At 36.4% G+C, this 20,742-nt stretch overlaps 1 protein-coding gene across 1 annotated transcript in view; it reads left to right on the top strand.

The window, feature by feature from the left end:
• Positions 1-20,742, top strand: part of LOC143076408 (uncharacterized) — a 33,074-nt gene that overhangs the window by 420 nt on the left and 11,912 nt on the right. Inside the window, exons 2-7 of the mRNA XM_076252166.1 lie at positions 5,244-5,412; positions 6,386-6,560; positions 15,137-15,309; positions 18,074-18,146; positions 18,910-18,984; positions 19,630-19,779. Coding sequence (XP_076108281.1) covers positions 5,244-5,412; positions 6,386-6,560; positions 15,137-15,309; positions 18,074-18,146; positions 18,910-18,984; positions 19,630-19,779 — 815 coding nt within the window. The remainder of the gene's footprint in view (positions 1-5,243; positions 5,413-6,385; positions 6,561-15,136; positions 15,310-18,073; positions 18,147-18,909; positions 18,985-19,629; positions 19,780-20,742) is intronic.

Genomic DNA, 20,742 nt, shown 5'->3' with positions numbered 1-20,742 from the left:
GAGAGTTCACAAGGACTTGAGCTATCTATATTTAATTATCTAATTGAACATCCTTACTAAACACAGATGTTTTACCTCATTAAGTGGGGTTCCAGGTGGTGTCATTGTAAGGTTAATTAACATTATCTCTGATTTTTTAGACTCTCATTCATATTTTTCTTTAGAAGACAAAGCATTGGCTTACAATGTTGTCATTATTTGATTTAGATGCATGACCTCTTTATAAATATGCGTGGGTCTTGAAGTTATCCAATTTTGGTAACTTATCGACTTGTAGGAGTCAATATTTGCAACTTTTTGATTCTGGTCAATTATTTCTTGCTTAACAATATTTGACTTATTTAAGTCATATTTTGTCTTGCATTAAAGGGAGACAAATCCGAAAACTTACAAATTTAGACCTCTATGAGTCAAAAGCAGATTCAGACTTATTTATGTCTGAGCTCTGACTGACTTTGGTCTAGATTTCAACTAACTAAACCTTTTAAAGATTTAAGAGATAATCCCTTTAACAGACCCTCTCACAAAAATTCATGGATTGTGGTTGATTTCTTGCAGAGCATAATTGTATTAAACTTTTAGCATTTATAAACTAATAATTTGCCACTTGACCTGAAGATGTATGAAATATTTGCCACTGGACATTAATAAAAGACAATCAATCATATAAACTGTTAACTGCAGAATAGGTGTTTAAAGAAGTTATATTTGTCATATTGAAAGGCTCTGTCTCTTCACCACTGACATGACTGAAAAGGACCGCATTAATTTCATATTAATCATGTTTATATCACAGGCGCTTGGGTCTATGATACAGATTTTTTTTTTTTTTTTTATTAAAATATTCAATTTTCTATATTTATAATACATATCTATCACTTCTGTGCATGTCTTACCAAGTTTCGAGTGATTTAAACGACCCAGAGAAAATACCCAATTTTACTATCCATACTTTCTTACCAAGTTTCGAGTGATTTAAACGACCCAGAGAAAATACCCAATTTTACTATCCATACTTTCTTAGTATGGATAGTAAAATTGGGTATTTTCTCTGGGTCGTTTAAATCACTCGAAACTCAGTATGGATAGTAAAATTGGGTATTTTCTCTGGGTCGTTTAAATCACTCGAAACTTGGTAAGACATGCACAGAAGTGATAGAAAATACAAAATACAAATATTTTATTGGCACAAACACAATTACAATAATTGGCAATGGCCCATACAACTGGTATACAAATAGTAATAATGCATAGAATAGCAATAGGCATATTTAGAACAATATCATCGAACGATATCAATATCATCAACAGTAAATGATTAAAAAAAAAAAATATCAATTACATAGTTGGTCAAACATATTAAGTATTGAAAATAATGACTATATTAATATGTAATATTATGAACAATGATTATTAGCAATTTTATAGAGTTTGTTCTGCTTTACGCAGGTTCAAACTGTCTGAGATGAAAGAGGAAGTTAATTTTAGGATTGTGTATGAATTATTATTTAATAAAAAGATTATATTATTTTCATGTTTTTGAAATTTTGTAGGATCAACGATTATATTTGAAACTTTATGGTAAAATATGTCCCTCTTAGTTGAGTATTTTTCACAATGTAAAAGAAAATGTTTTTCATTTTCAATTTGACCAGAATTACATACAGAGCAGTATCTCTCATTTCTGGGAATATTTAGATGTCTCCCTCTTTCAATCATCAGTGTATGAGCGCTTATACGGATCTTACATATTGCAGCTCTGTCACTTCTGTTTTTTAATATATCAACATAGGGTGGTCTTCTGCCCATTATGTAGACACTTTTGAAAAAGTCTAACTTTTTGGATTCAAATATATTTGCATTTTGAACTTGCAAACATTGGTCATTAATTCTTTGTTTAATAGAATTTAAATTACCTTTAACATAATTAAAGTTATTGATGATATAAGACATTCCAAGTTCATTCAAAAGACTCTTGACCTTTATGACCCAAGGGTTTGAATCTACAGATTTAGTGAATATATCATATGCCAAAGAATTTTCCGAAGAAACTATATGGTTCAGGTAGTTGAATATTGAATATAATATTTTATTTTTCAAGGGAATTCTATTAAGTTCAGCTCGACATCCATCATTAGATGCCTTACAGTGAACCCCTAATATGTCTTTGATAAATTTAACATGAAGTTTTTCAAATGGATCAGAGTCTTTAAAATGTGAATCCACCCCCCAAATTTCACTACAATATGTAAGAATGGGAGTAACTAAACAATCAAATAATTTTTCAAGAAGTCTACATGGGTTGTTGAGACCTATAGTTTTCTTTATTTTATAGTATGCCTTCCTGGCTTTTTCCATTAGAGTATTCACAGCAAGGCAAAAATTGCCATTATACTTTAAAACAATACCCAAGTAACAATAATTTGTTACTGTTTCAAGATATGCATTATCATAAGTAAAATGGTTTAACAATGTCTTGCCATTAGAATTAAATATCATAATTTTTGATTTATCAGTATTAACTTGTAGTTTCCATGTTGAACAATATTCATGTAAAATATCAAGAGATTTTTGTAGACCCTCTTCGCTTTCAGATAGTAAAACAATATCATCTGCATTTAAAAGAATGTTCAAAGAAGTATCCCCAATAGCAACTGGATCCGTATGTTTGTCATCAAGATTACCTACTAGATCATTTATAAAATAGTTAAAAAGAAGTGGACTCAATACGTCACCTTGTTTAACACCCCTTTCTGATAGGAATGGAGGACTCAACCCATTAGAGAATTTTATTCTACTTACTGTATCAGTATACATTGAATAAATAACATTAAACATTTTTTGGGGGATATTATGTTTTATGAGTTTAGAAAATAAACCTAGTCGCCATACAGTATCAAATGCCTTTTTTAAGTCTATGAAGGCAGCAAAAACTTTTTTCTTTTTTTGTCTATATTGATCAGTTATGGTCTTAAGAGTGAATATGTGGTCAGCTGTACGACTTTTCTCTTTAAAACCTATTTGATTTTTACTTATTAAATTTTTGATATCCATAAATTTTACTAAACGTTTATATAAAACTTTATTAAAAAGTTTACCTAGGTTGGAACTAATAGATATACCTCTATAGTTCCCTGGATCAAATTTGTCCCCTTTCTTATGCAAGAGAACAAGTAAGCTCTCATTCCATATTCTCGGAAATTGACCAGATTCGAATATGCTATTAAAGAGTTTATGAAGTGGTTTTATTAAGATGGGGATTGCATTTTTCAACATTTCATTTGAAATCATGTCGGCTGATGTGCTTTTGCCATTTTTAATTAAACGAATAGCTGTTACTATCTCTTCAATTGTTATCTCTGAACTCAAGTGAGTTAAGTCATCTGTAACATGTGATAAATTAAACTTTTCTTTTAGAGAGTCAAAATCTTTAATAATTTTAGAGTGAAAACTATTGTGATTTATGTCACAGTTATTCAATTTTTTATAAAACTGGATGAAATCTTCTTGTGGTAAAGATTCATTTTCTTTGTTATTACTTTTTTGTCTACTTAATTTATTCAAGATGTTCCAAAACATCTTTGGGTCTTTCTCACATGTATAAAGTTCTGAAAATATATCTTTTTTGTATTTATTTTCTTCATATTTACATAGACGTCTAAGTCTAGATCTGAAAGAATAAAATTTATGTCTGTATTCAGAATTATAGGGATGTTTATTAACTAACTTTGCATAATTTTTTACTGTAACGCCAAGTTCACGGCAAGATTTAGAGTACCAAGGTCGTCTTTTTGACCTATTTTGATTTTTATTTCTGACTGGGACTTTCTTTACTAGTTTAGCAGACTTCAAAGCATTTTCATATAGTATATTATTAAATGAATTTACTGCTGATTCAGAGTCTTTAAAAGTTGATTTCAAAAACTGTTCAAATTTGTTTTTACTCTCTATACTATTACTATTTAATGTGTATAGATTTATTGCTTCAGGTGTCCATATAAATTTATTTGGGATAGGATCCAACTGATATTGGGGTGTATTTTGAGGCATAATAAAACCTATTAATAAAGAACAACTTATTATACAATGATTTGACAAAGAAGTAAAGTCATGTACTTCAAAATAACCAACTATATGTAATAATTCTTTAGACACAAGCATATAATCTACAACACTACATCCATTGTATGTAATACAAGTGTGTTTACCATGTAAATCACCTATGGTTCTACCATTTAGTATTCTAAGACTTGATTCCTTACATAAATTCAGTAGATACCTGATAGATATGTATTATAAATATAGAAAATTGAATATTTTAATAAAAAAAAAAAAAAAAAAAAAAAATCTGTATCATAGACCCAAGCGCCTGTGGTTTATATAATAAATCAATAAAGAGAAAAATAACAATGTCCTGTATAAAATGGCAATATTAAAATCTAAAACACATCTAATGAATTTAAAACATCTGTCATATTCCTGACTTGGTTCAAAAGAGAGGTGAAAGGTACCAACATGACCAATGGTCAATTAAACTTGGCTCAATCTCTCACTTGTAATATGTTTTCCACTGCATACAATTACATGTATAATTTAATTCAATTAACAATTAATTTAATTTTTTTATGTGCATTAAGGAGGTAGACCTTGGATCAGGGAGATAACTCTTTAAATCAGTTATGCGTTTGTAAAATTCAGGTTTCGCCAATGAATTTGAAGCATTTACCTGAAACAGATTGGAAATAATCTATGTATCCAAGAAGCTTAGAACATATTTATGAAAATTGCTGACACAAACGTACTGATGATTTTAAGAGTTATCTCCCTTAACCTAGGTCTACCACCTTAAATATCATGATTATATTGAAGTTAAAGTTGGGTCCAATCTGAATCAGATTAAACCACAGGCACAGGAGTTTGAAATCCTGTCAATAACGGGGTAAAAATTTACCAAAGTTGACTATCATAGTAGAGCTTCTCTAGCTTCTCTTCGAGAGAAGCTCTTCTGTGATAGTCGACTTTGGTATATTTTTACCCCGTTATTTCAAAAGAAGCTCTACTGTGATAGTCGACTTTGGTATATTTTTACCCCGTTATTGATAGGATTTCAAACTCAATAAAAATAAATTCAGCAATGTTTTACAGTTTATCAGATTTATATACTTCATTGTATATTATCTTTCTAGATCTTTTTTTGAAGCTTGATGAACATGATAAATGACAAAACATGTTTTATTTTGTAGTTGGAATTATTTTTCACATGAAGAGGCCAGATCTAGGGCCTATCGATGGGGTGAAGATGGACTGATGGGTATTTGTGATAGAGAAGGAAGATTATGTTTATCTTTGGCGCTGTGGAACACCAAAGATCCAATTCTCAAAGAGAGACTGTTTGGATTGACAAGTCAGCAGGTAATTTTGTCAATAACATTAACACACAAGTAATTTTTCAAATAATCAATCTGCGGGGATACTATTAGTTATCTTGGTGTAATCAGGGGTGTACAGAATTTAACACCGTTGTTGAAAATTCATACACCCTGAGGCGCAGCCAAATGGGTATATGAATTGTCAACAACGGTGTAAAATTCCATACACCCCTGATTACACCATGTACACCAAGATAACGAATTTATTTCTTATGAACAATTCCTTTACTCATTTTTAAACCGGGATGTAAAATTGAAAAATGCTAATGAAAAAATTTCAGGGTAACAATTTTTCAACGTAGATGTTGCTGCATATTGTCATGATTGTCAAATACTTTTTTTTCTTCATTTTTGGGGAATGCAGAAATTTTTTGAAAATTTAATTTCTTTTGAATTTCAAATGAATTTTCTTGATTTTTTTTTTTTTTTTGATTTTTTGATTTTTTTCTTTCAAATTTTTACCCTCAAATTAATATTTTTTTCATATTTTTGTTTTGGTTTTTTTCTTGGCAAATTTTTCATTTCTTTTATTTTTGGCAAAATTTTATTTATTCCGGGTGAACAAGAGTGGGGTGTTATTTACACCGGGGTAATTAACCAATCAGAACACAGTATTTTTGCTGCATAAGAAGTAAATAAAAATACCTGGCGTCCATCTGTCTGTATGGTCTTCTTAGCACTCACATGTCAATGCATGTAGAATTATTTTTCAAATTTCAACATAGGTTTATATAAGCAATGTCTAGGAAGATTTCAACAATCAGTGCGTATCAATGTTTTTTTTTAAAAGAGTTATGCCCCTTCTAAATATTAATTTTATGGAAAATTGATAAATTGAAGTCTAAATGTTGATGCCTTAATATTCAAGTAATTTCTCGTGTTAAAAATTCACTGTTATTATACGTGGTACAGTTTATTTTTCAGCAGTAACTATGGTGACATATTCATGTTTACAGGGTAACCATGGTGAAGATGTAAAAGAGCTGTATTATTATTTAGACAATACCCCGTCCCATACTTACATGAAGTCTCTGTACAAGTATCCTCAGGGGGAATACCCATATCAACAGCTGGTGGAGGAGAATTCTAGGAGAGGAGTACATCAACAGGAATATGAATTAATGGATACTGGTAGGTTTATCTCCATTCCCCTCCCCTGCCCCTCCTGTTTATAAGTCCCTGTACAAGTATCCTCAGGGGAAATTCCTGTACAGACAGCTGGTGGAGGAGAATGCTAGGAGAGGAGTACATCAACAGGAATATGAATTAATGGATACTGGTAGGTTTATCTCCATTCCCCTCCCCTGTCCCTCCTGTTTATAAGTCCCTGTACAAGTATCCTCAGGGGGAATTCCCCTACAGACAGCTGGTGGAGGAGAATGCTAGGAGAGGAGTACATCAACAGGAATATGAATTAATGGATACTGGTAGGTTTATCTCCATTCCCCTCCCCTGCCCCTCCTGTTTATAAGTCCCTGTACAAGTATCCTCAGGGGGAATTCCCCTACAGACAGCTGGTGGAGGAGAATGCTAGGAGAGGAGTACATCAACAGGAATATGAATTAATGGATACTGGTAGGTTTATCTCCATTCCCCTCCCCTGCCCCTCCTGTTTATAAGTCCCTATACAAGTATCCTCAGGGGGAATTCCCCTACAGACAGCTGGTGGAGGAGAATGCTAGGAGAGGAGTACGTCAACAGGAATATGAATTAATGGATACTGGTAGGTTTATCTCCATTCCCCTCCCCTGCCCCTCCTGTTTATAAGTCCCTGTACAAGTATCCTCAGGGGGAATTCCCCTACAGACAGCTGGTGGAGGAGAATGCTAGGAGAGGAGTACATCAACAGGAATATGAATTAATGGATACTGGTAGGTTTATCTCCATTCCCCTCCCCTGTCCCTCCTGTTTATAAGTCCCTGTACAAGTATCCTCAGGGGGAATTCCCCTACAGACAGCTGGTGGAGGAGAATGCTAGGAGAGGAGTGCATCAACAGGAATATGAATTAATGGATACTGGTAGGTTTATCTCCATTCCCCTCCCCTGTCCCTCCTGTTTATAAGTCCCTGTACAAGTATCCTCAGGGGGAATTCCCCTACAGACAGCTGGTGGAGGAGAATTCTAGGAGAGGAGTACATCAACAGGAATATGAATTAATGGATACTGGTAGGTTTATCTCCATTCCCCTCCCCTGTCCCTCCTGTTTATAAGTCCCTATACAAGTATCCTCAGGGGGAATTCCCCTACAGACAGCTGGTGGAGGAGAATGCTAGGAGAGGAGTACATCAACAGGAATATGAATTAATGGATACTGGTAGGTTTATCTCCATTCCCCTCCCCTGCCCCTGCTGTTTATAAGTCCCTATACAAGTATCCTCAGGGGGAATTCCCCTACAGACAGCTGGTGGAGGAGAATGCTAGGAGAGGAGTACATCAACAGGAATATGAATTAATGGATACTGGTAGGTTTATCTCCATACCTTTCCCCTGTCCCTCCTGTTTATAAGTCCCTGTACAAGTATCCTCAGGGGGAATTCCCCTACAGACAGCTGGTGGAGGAGAATGCTAGGAGAGGAGTACATCAACAGGAATATGAATTAATGGATACTGGTAGGTTTATCTCCATACCTTTCCCCAGCCCCTCCTGTTTATAAGTCCCTGTACAAGTATCCTCAGGGGGAATTCCCCTACAGACAGCTGGTGGAGAAGAATGCTAGGAGAGGAGTACATCAACAGGAATATGAATTAATGGATACTGGTAGGTTTATCTCCATTCCCCTCCCCTGTCCCTCCTGTTTATAAGTCCCTGTACAAGTATCCTCAGGGGGAATTCCCCTACAGACAGCTGGTGGAGAAGAATTCTAGGAGAGGAGTACATCAACAGGAATATGAATTAATGGATACTGGTAGGTTTATCTCCATTCCCCTCCCCTGTCCCTCCTGTTTATAAGTCCCTGTACAAGTATCCTCAGGGGGAATTCCCCTACAGACAGCTGGTGGAGGAGAATGCTAGGAGAGGAGTACATCAACAGGAATATGAATTAATGGATACTGGTAGGTTTATCTCCATTCCCCTCCCCTGTCCCTCCTGTTTATAAGTCCCTGTACAAGTATCCTCAGGGGGAATTCCCCTACAGACAGCTGGTGGAGGAGAATGCTAGGAGAGGAGTACATCAACAGGAATATGAATTAATGGATACTGGTAGGTTTATCTCCATTCCCCTCCCCTGTCCCTCCTGTTTATAAGTCCCTGTACAAGTATCCCCAGGGGGAATTCCCCTACAGACAGCTGGTGGAGGAGAATTCTAGGAGAGGAGTACATCAACAGGAATATGAATTAATGGATACTGGTAGGTTTATCTCCATTCCCCTCCCCTGTCCCTCCTGTTTATAAGTCCCTGTACAAGTATCCTCAGGGGGAATTCCCCTACAGACAGCTGGTGGAGGAGAATTCTAGGAGAGGAGTACATCAACAGGAATATGAATTAATGGATACTGGTAGGTTTATCTCCATTCCCCTCCCCTGTCCCTCCTGTTTATAAGTCCCTGTACAAGTATCCTCAGGGGGAATTCCCCTACAGACAGCTGGTGGAGGAGAATGCTAGGAGAGGAGTACATCAACAGGAATATGAATTAATGGATACTGGTAGGTTTATCTCCATTCCCCTCCCCTGTCCCTCCTGTTTATAAGTCCCTGTACAAGTATCCTCAGGGGGAATTCCCCTACAGACAGCTGGTGGAGGAGAATTCTAGGAGAGGAGTACATCAACAGGAATATGAATTAATGGATACTGGTAGGTTTATCTCCATTCCCCTCCCCTGTCCCTCCTGTTTATAAGTCCCTGTACAAGTATCCTCAGGGGGAATTCCCCTACAGACAGCTGGTGGAGGAGAATGCTAGGAGAGGAGTACATCAACAGGAATATGAATTAATGGATACTGGTAGGTTTATCTCCATTCCCCTCCCCTGTCCCTCCTGTTTATAAGTCCCTGTACAAGTATCCTCAGGGGGAATTCCCCTACAGACAGCTGGTGGAGGAGAATGCTAGGAGAGGAGTACATCAACAGGAATATGAATTAATGGATACTGGTAGGTTTATCTCCATACCTTTTCCCTGCCCCTCCTGTTTATAAGTCCCTGTACAAGTATCCTCAGGGGGAATTCCCCTACAGACAGCTGGTGGAGGAGAATGCTAGGAGAGGAGTACATCAACAGGAATATGAATTAATGGATACTGGTAGGTTTATCTCCATACCTTTCCCCAGCCCCTCCTGTTTATAAGTCCCTGTACAAGTATCCTCAGGGGGAATTCCCCTACAGACAGCTGGTGGAGAAGAATGCTAGGAGAGGAGTACATCAACAGGAATATGAATTAATGGATACTGGTAGGTTTATCTCCATTCCCCTCCCCTGTCCCTCCTGTTTATAAGTCCCTGTACAAGTATCCTCAGGGGGAATTCCCCTACAGACAGCTGGTGGAGAAGAATGCTAGGAGAGGAGTACATCAACAGGAATATGAATTAATGGATACTGGTAGGTTTATCTCCATTCCCCTCCCCTGTCCCTCCTGTTTATAAGTCCCTGTACAAGTATCCCCAGGGGGAATTCCCCTACAGACAGCTGGTGGAGGAGAATGCTAGGAGAGGAGTACATCAACAGGAATATGAATTAATGGATACTGGTAGGTTTATCTCCATTCCCCTCCCCTGTCCCTCCTGTTTATAAGTCCCTGTACAAGTATCCTCAGGGGGAATTCCCCTACAGACAGCTGGTGGAGGAGAATGCTAGGAGAGGAGTACATCAACAGGAATATGAATTAATGGATACTGGTAGGTTTATCTCCATTCCCCTCCCCTGTCCCTCCTGTTTATAAGTCCCTGTACAAGTATCCTCAGGGGGAATTCCCCTACAGACAGCTGGTGGAGGAGAATTCTAGGAGAGGAGTACATCAACAGGAATATGAATTAATGGATACTGGTAGGTTTATCTCCATTCCCCTCCCCTGTCCCTCCTGTTTATAAGTCCCTGTACAAGTATCCTCAGGGGGAATTCCCCTACAGACAGCTGGTGGAGGAGAATTCTAGGAGAGGAGTACATCAACAGGAATATGAATTAATGGATACTGGTAGGTTTATCTCCATTCCCCTCCCCTGTCCCTCCTGTTTATAAGTCCCTGTACAAGTATCCTCAGGGGGAATTCCCCTACAGACAGCTGGTGGAGGAGAATGCTAGGAGAGGAGTACATCAACAGGAATATGAATTAATGGATACTGGTAGGTTTATCTCCATTCCCCTCCCCTGTCCCTCCTGTTTATAAGTCCCTGTACAAGTATCCTCAGGGGGAATTCCCCTACAGACAGCTGGTGGAGGAGAATTCTAGGAGAGGAGTACATCAACAGGAATATGAATTAATGGATACTGGTAGGTTTATCTCCATTCCCCTCCCCTGTCCCTCCTGTTTATAAGTCCCTGTACAAGTATCCTCAGGGGGAATTCCCCTACAGACAGCTGGTGGAGGAGAATGCTAGGAGAGGAGTACATCAACAGGAATATGAATTAATGGATACTGGTAGGTTTATCTCCATTCCCCTCCCCTGTCCCTCCTGTTTATAAGTCCCTGTACAAGTATCCTCAGGGGGAATTCCCCTACAGACAGCTGGTGGAGGAGAATGCTAGGAGAGGAGTACATCAACAGGAATATGAATTAATGGATACTGGTAGGTTTATCTCCATACCTTTTCCCTGCCCCTCCTGTTTATAAGTCCTTGTACAAGTATCCTCAGGGGGAATTCCCCTACAGACAGCTGGTGGAGGAGAATGCTAGGAGAGGAGTACATCAACAGGAATATGAATTAATGGATACTGGTAGGTTTATCTCCATTCCCCTCCCCTGTCCCTCCTGTTTATAAGTCCCTGTACAAGTATCCTCAGGGGGAATTCCCCTACAGACAGCTGGTGGAGGAGAATGCTAGGAGAGGAGTACATCAACAGGAATATGAATTAATGGATACTGGTAGGTTTATCTCCATTCCCCTCCCCTGTCCCTCCTGTTTATAAGTCCCTGTACAAGTATCCTCAGGGGGAATTCCCCTACAGACAGCTGGTGGAGGAGAATTCTAGGAGAGGAGTACATCAACAGGAATATGAATTAATGGATACTGGTAGGTTTATCTCCATTCCCCTCCCCTGTCCCTCCTGTTTATAAGTCCCTGTACAAGTATCCTCAGGGGGAATTCCCCTACAGACAGCTGGTGGAGGAGAATTCTAGGAGAGGAGTACATCAACAGGAATATGAATTAATGGATACTGGTAGGTTTATCTCCATTCCCCTCCCCTGTCCCTCCTGTTTATAAGTCCCTGTACAAGTATCCTCAGGGGGAATTCCCCTACAGACAGCTGGTGGAGGAGAATGCTAGGAGAGGAGTACATCAACAGGAATATGAATTAATGGATACTGGTAGGTTTATCTCCATTCCCCTCCCCTGTCCCTCCTGTTTATAAGTCCCTGTACAAGTATCCTTAGGGGGAATTCCCCTATAGACAGCTGGTGGAGGAGAATGCTAGGAGAGGAGTACATCAACAGGAATATGAATTAATGGATACTGGTAGGTTTATCTCCATTCCCCTCCCCTGTCCCTCCTGTTTATAAGTCCCTGTACAAGTATCCTCAGGGGGGATTCCCCTACAGACAGCTGGTGGAGGAGAATTCTAGGAGAGGAGTACATCAACAGGAATATGAATTAATGGATACTGGTAGGTTTATCTCCATTCCCCTCCCCTGTCCCTCCTGTTTATAAGTCCCTGTACAAGTATCCTCAGGGGGAATTCCCCTACAGACAGCTGGTGGAGGAGAATTCTAGGAGAGGAGTACATCAACAGGAATATGAATTAATGGATACTGGTAGGTTTATCTCCATTCCCCTCCCCTGTCCCTCCTGTTTATAAGTCCCTGTACAAGTATCCTCAGGGGGAATTCCCCTACAGACAGCTGGTGGAGGAGAATGCTAGGAGAGGAGTACATCAACAGGAATATGAATTAATGGATACTGGTAGGTTTATCTCCATTCCCCTCCCCTGTCCCTCCTGTTTATAAGTCCCTGTACAAGTATCCTCAGGGGGAATTCCTGTACAGACAGCTGGTGGAGGAGAATGCTAGGAGAGGAGTACATCAACAGGAATATGAATTAATGGATACTGGTAGGTTTATCTCCATTCCCCTCCCCTGCCCCTCCTGTTTATAAGTCCCTGTACAAGTATCCTCAGGGGGAATTCCCCTACAGACAGCTGGTGGAGGAGAATGCTAGGAGAGGAGTACATCAACAGGAATATGAATTAATGGATACTGGTAGGTTTATCTCCATTCCCCTCCCCTGTCCCTCCTGTTTATAAGTCCCTGTACAAGTATCCTCAGGGGGAATTCCCCTACAGACAGCTGGTGGAGGAGAATGCTAGGAGAGGAGTACATCAACAGGAATATGAATTAATGGATACTGGTAGGTTTATCTCCATTCCCCTCCCCTGTCCCTCCTGTTTATAAGTCCCTGTACAAGTATCCTCAGGGGGAATTCCCCTACAGACAGCTGGTGGAGGAGAATGCTAGGAGAGGAGTACATCAACAGGAATATGAATTAATGGATACTGGTAGGTTTATCTCCATTCCCCTCCCCTGTCCCTCCTATTTATAAGTCCCTGTACAAGTATCCTCAGGGGGAATTCCCCTACAGACAGCTGGTGGAGGAGAATGCTAGGAGAGGAGTACATCAACAGGAATATGAATTAATGGATACTGGTAGGTTTATCTCCATACCTTTCCCCAGCCCTTTTCATTTCTTTATATACATGTTTTTGCAGTTATGTCACTGAGACATTCAGAATTTTCATGCCTCGGCCGTAGTGGAGGGGGCATTAAGTTTTACCCTTGTCTGTCTGTATGTCCCAAAATTGGTTTCTGTTCTCTAACTTGAGATTGCCTAAACCAAATGTCATGAAACTTATACACAATGCTTAATACCACAAAACACAGATCAAATTTGAATTTTGGTAGCATCACTTAAACAGTTCTAGAGTTGTGATCCTTTATAAATCCAAAAATTGCAAAATATTTAGTTTCCGTTATGTAACTTAAGTTTACCCAAACCAAACATTATAAAACCTATACACAATACATATTAGCACAAAACTCAGTACAAATTTGTGTAGCATCACTTTTAGTGTTCTTGAGTTATGTCCCTTTATAATGTTGTATGCAAGCAGGGGCATACTCTTTGTCCATGGGGACATATTCTCCATTTATTAACTTATACACGTACATCCTATCTTCTTCTTGAATTCTTAGGACTTCTTTGCTCATATATAATTTTTAATTGTTGCATACCTGCCAACTTTTCAATATATATGCCCATGGGGGTTTTACATGCAAGGTGGCTCTTTTAGTCCTAAAAAGACTTCAAGGGGGCCTTTAAATGCATCTTAGTATTGTTTTTTGGCTTCTTTATATTTTTAAAGCATATAGCCATTGTAAAGTTAATTGTTTTGTTAAAAATTGTGGACAAAATTGCTCTTTCAAAATATCCATTTGGGAGTTTTCATGGGGGAAATCCCCTGCAAATAGTGACAGTTGGCAGTTATCATGGTTATGTTGTTAATCCTTTGCAGAAGTTTTTACTAATCATTTAATTGTAATTTCATGGACAATGAAAATCTCATTTGTTTGTTATCTTCTTCTTCTTCTTCTTTTGTTACAGAAAACCATCAATGTACTGATGTTTACTTTCTGGCGCATGCCTGGTAAATGTTTTTAGTATAAATTTATGTGAATAATTTTTGTCAAAACATAAATTAACAAAATATTTCTTGTTCGAAGTTGTTTTTGGTCATATATTTTCGTATTTTCAATTTTTCTTTGTTTTTAATTTATACAATTTTTTATTTAGTTTTAAATATTACATTTTTTATTTATATTTTTTGGTACATGTATAAGATAAAAACAAGAGTATCTGTTTATTTCAGATGAGGGTAAGTATCAAGGAGCACATCGTGTGTGAGTGCACCCTTGAAGTTTTCTGTAGTAATGTTTTTAGTAATTTCAGAGGATAGTTTGTTCCAGTCTTTGATGGTTTGACAGAAAAAAGAAAATTTATCTTCAGAACACTGCTCATTTACAAGCCCCCAATGGGCAATTTTTAAGTCCTCGCTCAAATACTTAAGATCTTTATGCAATCAGTTTCTTTGTTGAATTTATGAGATAAAACATTGAACTCTAATTAAAGGATTATGAGCTAACCTGAGAAAAATTGTTAAAGGCATGTTTTTAGATCTCAAAACTTTAGAGCTTTTGTGGGATTCACTCTGATTGTAAAAAAGTACTACTTACACAAGTAAATTTTTGTGAAAATTAAGGGGAGATTATTTCAATATTACAATTTACTTATATAATTATATTTTATTTACTTCTTGTACAAGTAGTACCCCTGTCTGTCTCTACAAGAGACCAAATGTCACAGAAATTTAAAAACTATAGGTCACTGCCTTTAACTTTGTGTTATTCGAATTCACTTTCACAATTTGTTAAAATTTATAAAACACTATTCAGACCTTTCGTCATGAAGGTACTACATGAACCATTACAACACTCTTATAGCATGCTGACTTCTGTAAATAGCTTAGATTGACGAAAGGCAGTGACCTAATTATATATAATTGTAGGTATATTTGAGGATAATCGTTACTTTGATGTAACAGCAGATTTCTGTAAAGCTAGCCCAAATGATCTCCTAGGGAAATATACTGTGGTCAACAGGGGACCAGATCCAGCTATAATACATGTTCTCCCACAGATCTGGTTCAGAAATGTGTGGTCCTGGGGAGAGGCAAACTATGTAAGTAATTGTTACTGGTGTTTCAGAAATGTTTTGTTAGGAGAATATTGTTACTGCTTCATGATAAAATTGAGAATGGAAATGGGGAATGTTATTACGTACATGGGGGGACATATATTTGCCTCCCCATGCCGCCAAAGTTATATTTGATTAAGAGCAACAAAACACGTCCATTTCCATAGCACGTTTATTTCAAAGAGACAGATAACATCACATGACAAATATGCATCATTATCATACAAAGGGACGCAACTCTCACGACTTAACTACAAAACACATACGACCATACAATACAGATACATAACATCCCGCCCCCAAAAAGAAAATTTCCCAAATTTTATAAAATGGTGTATGTGTTTTTTCCATATACAAATTCAAGAAGAAGAAAAATGCTTTTTTACATTCAAACTATGTAATCACTTCCGTATAAGACTAAAATCATTTTCCAAATAATCTTGTAAATACATTTATAATAACTGAAATATTCGTGGCTGACCAGTTCTCACATCTAGCATCCATACACACCAGTATAAACAATGCAGAAAATCCGAACGTCTGGCATCTCGATCTCCCCCTTAGGACCTTATGCACGCATTACGTTCATTCAACATAAAAAAAAATATGCATTTGAAACATTTACTCAATCTACTAAATGGAAAATACTAGAATATTGTCATAAATGTAGCTGTATACATCAAATTGATAGATAATCATCAGAGACCTTTAACTCTTAAAAATGGTAAATATAACATCAAAGAAACACTTCATAAGTTACATATGCAGTCAAAAGAAAATACGACTAATTCTCCCTCTCTAACGTGTTCAATCTCTCATACATCACACTCACAAAATAAAATAAAGATGAAACAAATGAATACCTCCAGAAATGTCAATATCAACCTAGGTTTTATTTATGACTATTATCTCACCGCTACTGACAATCCGCTATCAAATCAGTCCAACTGTTAACAGATATATATGTATTAATAATAAAAAAAAAAATCCTTCAGACAAAAATTGAAATGAATTCATAATTAAAGTCGGTGTTTTCCTTGTAACTGGGTAGCGTACGACGAGATAAATCTCACACGTACCGTCTGTAGTATAATTTAAATAGTTCAAAACTGCAACACATTTTCCCTGCTAAATCCTAAATACACATATAGGTCAAGTTGATTAGCTACTTTAGCAATTATTTTCGAAGTACTGAAGATGATAGGCCGGGACGTCACATGACACATGCTACAGTTTTCTGCACACATAAACATACACAGCTGTATTTCTTGATGTCAGACTGACCAACGCCAAATTGCGGTTAAAATTTAATTGTTTGTGTAGAAATTTCAATCGCGTCCAACAGTCCAAATGAAAATCAAAGTTCAAAGGATAATAAACAATTGCGAAATACTTTCGATATTAATATGCATGTATACAATGTTGTTTAAAAACAGTTCCTTGAATTTTACCGTTTTCCTTTGTTGACGAAAACTCCCATAAATTTGTGACTTCTGAATATTGGCTAAATCCAAATAAAAAACATCCAAATTTCACACAAAATCCAAAAATTGTTTCCAGTGTCAGCTGCATGATACTGCTATACTCCACTGAACGAAAATGCCAAGATTCCAACGTGGTCAAATTTAATAATGGCGTCGCCAGCCTCGTGTTCTAGACTTTCAGAAAGTTGATGCTTCATCTTTGGGGACAGCTCACATAAAATACACTTAAAAAGGGGTCGTTTTGAAGTCCTCCACCATATTACGTACATGGGGGGACATATATTTGCCTCCCCATTGCTGCCAAAGTTATATTTGCTTAAGAGCAACAAAACACGTCCATTTCCATAGCACGTTTATTTCAAAGAGACAGATAACATCACATGACAAATATGCATCATTATCATACAAAGGGACGCAACTCTCACGACTTAACTACAAAACACATACGACCATACAATACAGATACATAACAATGTGTCAAAGAGACAACAACCCGACCAAATAAAAAACAACAGCAGAGGGTCACCAACAGGTCTTCAATGCAGCGAGAAACTCCCGCACCCGGAGGCGTCCCTCAGCTGGCCCCTAAACAAATATATACTAGTCCAGTGATAATGAACGCCATACTAATTTCCAAATTGTACACAAGAAACTAAAATTAAAATAATACAAGACTAACAAAGGCCAGAGGCTCCTGACTTGGGACAGGCGCAAAAATGCGGTGGGGTTAAATATGAGCATGTTCATGAGTGATTAATTCTTAGGAGGTAAAAGCTTTGAAAGGATAATATTGTCAATGATTGTAAATGGATATGAGAGGTGTAATTCTGTGGAGAACCAAGCTGTTTAAGGCTATATTTGTTACTGGTTTTGAGAATGATTCATCATACTCATGGCAAAGGAAAGGTAAACACTTTGCACATGTTGCAAGGATATTGTATTTTTTTTCTTATTCTGGAATGATATTAAGGAGGGACAATATGATTAGGTATATCATTAAAATCAAATGTTCATTGTTGGAAAGGAATTTTTAGAAATTTCAACCTCAAGCATTTAAATGAAGTCTACTGATTTTTTATTATAAAAAAATGAATAGTCATGTTCATCTTTTAATAAGGCATTTATCAAGACCTGTCAAGATTTTGGTCGATATATGTTTTGATTATACTCTTCATCATGTTCATGATATTTTCTCTATGGAAATTATACTCGTGCATTCAAATATTTGTTAAACATCAACGATGAATCTGTATTTGTACTTATAGTGTTGTCCTGAGAAGAAACCATATCTGAAACAAGTAGGACATAACAAGGTTCTATGCTATCATCCAACTCTAGGTATGTAAATACTATATACTTGAAGATTATCGTTGATCATCCCAACGAGATTGATTTTCTTGCTTGAGGAGGTATTCAAAAACGAGAAAAGCAATCGAGTTGAGATGACCAATGACAATCTGTTAATCGCCATTTTACCTATGACGATGTTGTTTCATATAATTCAACTCCGCTGAGAAAAAAAATTATCAGTAAGTTAGGTTCACTGAGGGCCTCAGGGAAGATTAGTTTATTGTAACTAACTGAGTTTACCCTCTTTAAATAAAGAATTTATTATTATTATTATTATGCTATCATCCAACTCTAGGTATGTGAATACTATATACAGTTAAATCATGACAGCTTGACATAATGTTTAAACACTTGTGTTTTGTTCAAAGTCAGTATGTAGACACTAGGTTTCGAAATATTTCAGTATGCCCAAACCTGACCAGTTATTTGATAAGGGTAGTGAGGTTTGTAAATTCTTCCTTTTCTGTGGTTGTTTTTTTCTCCGACACTAAGTGAGGAGAAATGATAATATTTTCCAGTCATGACTAATTCTTACAGGTTGGTGAGTGTAATATAATTTAGAATTTAGGTTATTGAACCAAAAAAAATTCTATGATGTGACATAATTATTGACACACTTTTGACAGAAATTGCATGTTTGATTGCCAAATGTCTTTTCATTATTGTATGATATTCATCAGGGGATATCTGAGCGACCAAATTTAGAATTGACAATAACATTAAAGTCACACAGTTAAACTTGTATATTTAGGTATATGTCAGTCCCGTCAGAGAGTCTTTAGTTCCGGAGATGATGTTATAGAAGAACAAGCTGAGCGCACAACATGTAAGTTAAATATATAAATTACCAATACAAACCTTACCCTTATTATCAATGAACTTTGAAAAGTTTTGAAACTCTTACAATACACCTTATCGCTATTTGTCCGCCATTACTGGATATCACACAGGTTCCCGTAAATTTTTGACGTCACAAAACAAAATATCTGAAGCCACAATGGAAAAGTGATTGTTGTATGCGTCAAAAGTTCAAGTGGCCGGTTCAGCCGGGATTAGCGAAAAGGTGTATTCATGATAGTCTTTATGGGGGGATGTCACATAGACAATTCAGAGAAATGCATAAAACTTGACATTTAATTAGAGAATTACATCCATTAAAAAAATTGTTGAATTTTACCAATGAAAAATTTTGATTAAAGAAATCGCATACCTAGGAATAGTAATAAAAAATTAACCAGCATTTCTTTAACCCTAGCCAGACTTATCCATTTCTTGACCTGTTGGTTATTTTTATTTAAACAATGTGTCGTTAGTTTGATCTCAGTTCTTCATTGGTCAAAATTTATCTACGAAACTATTTGTTTAAAACGATGAATATTTCCTAGCTTTAGTTTATTTGCAAGCATGAAAAGTTTCTATTTGTTTAATAAACTGTCTGTTGTTACATATATGTTGTTTGATCATATTTCAGATCCATTTTACTTTGAGGTTGATGTTGGTCCAGAGAATCACCCACCACAACTGTTATTTACAGAGAATGATACAAATTATGAAAAGCTGTATGGAACAGGGAATCAGTCACCTTATGTAAAAGATGCCTTCCATGAATATATAGTAAAGGGTAATTGGATATTGATACCATACATAGCATCAAAGATCACTTTCTTGGCTATGTTGAAATGTTAGGTTATGAATAGAGAACTGGGTTAATGGTAAAAAAAAAACTCTACTCAGTACTTGGAATACAAAATTTGTGGTCAAAACACCACATCTCCTGTTTTGATTGGTAGAGTTCTGAGTACAATAATAGGACACAAAATAGTATGACCCCAAATGTTTATAATTAGTATTTTAATTGACCATGTGAAAGCTGAGAAAAAAATACATTTACGTAAAAAGAGAAGTAGATTCCATCCATGGAAGGCCTAAAGATGAAAAAAAAAAGATTTCGGAGAATGTGATACAATTTATAAAAGCAGTAAGAAGCCTGAAACCATATGACTAATTTGAACCAAAGTTAACCTGAATTTTTACTAGCTTACACTTGAGATCCTAGTTAAGAATTTCCCAAGAGAAGAACACCATTTGTACACATTCGTCTTATTTTGATAGGTAAATGTCATCTTATTTTGATAGGTAATGTGAAAGCTGTGAATACATTCATCTTATTTTGATAGGTAATGTGAAAGCTGTGAATACATTCGTCTTATTTTGATAGGTAATGTGAAAGCTGTGAATACATTCATCTTATTTTGATAGGTATTGAAAGCTGTGAATACATTCATCATATTTTGATAGGTAATGTGAAAGCTGTGAATACATTCATCTTATTTTGATAGGTAATGTGAAAGCTGTGAATACATTCATCTTATTTTGATAGGTAATGTGAAAGCTGTGAATACATTCGTCTTATTTTGATAGGTAATGTGAAAGCTGTGAATACATTCATCTTATTTTGATAGGTAATGTGAAAGCTGTGAATACATTCATCTTATTTTGATAGGTATTGAAAGCTGTGAATACATTCATCATATTTTGATAGGTAATGTGAAAGCTGTGAATACATTCATCTTATTTTGATAGG

This window comes from Mytilus galloprovincialis, chromosome 5, assembly GCF_965363235.1.
Source record: "Mytilus galloprovincialis chromosome 5, xbMytGall1.hap1.1, whole genome shotgun sequence".
Taxonomy (NCBI): Eukaryota; Metazoa; Mollusca; class Bivalvia; order Mytilida; family Mytilidae; genus Mytilus; species Mytilus galloprovincialis.
Note: the sequence above shows the minus strand (reverse complement) of the source record. Positions and strands in the feature narration are given on the sequence as shown.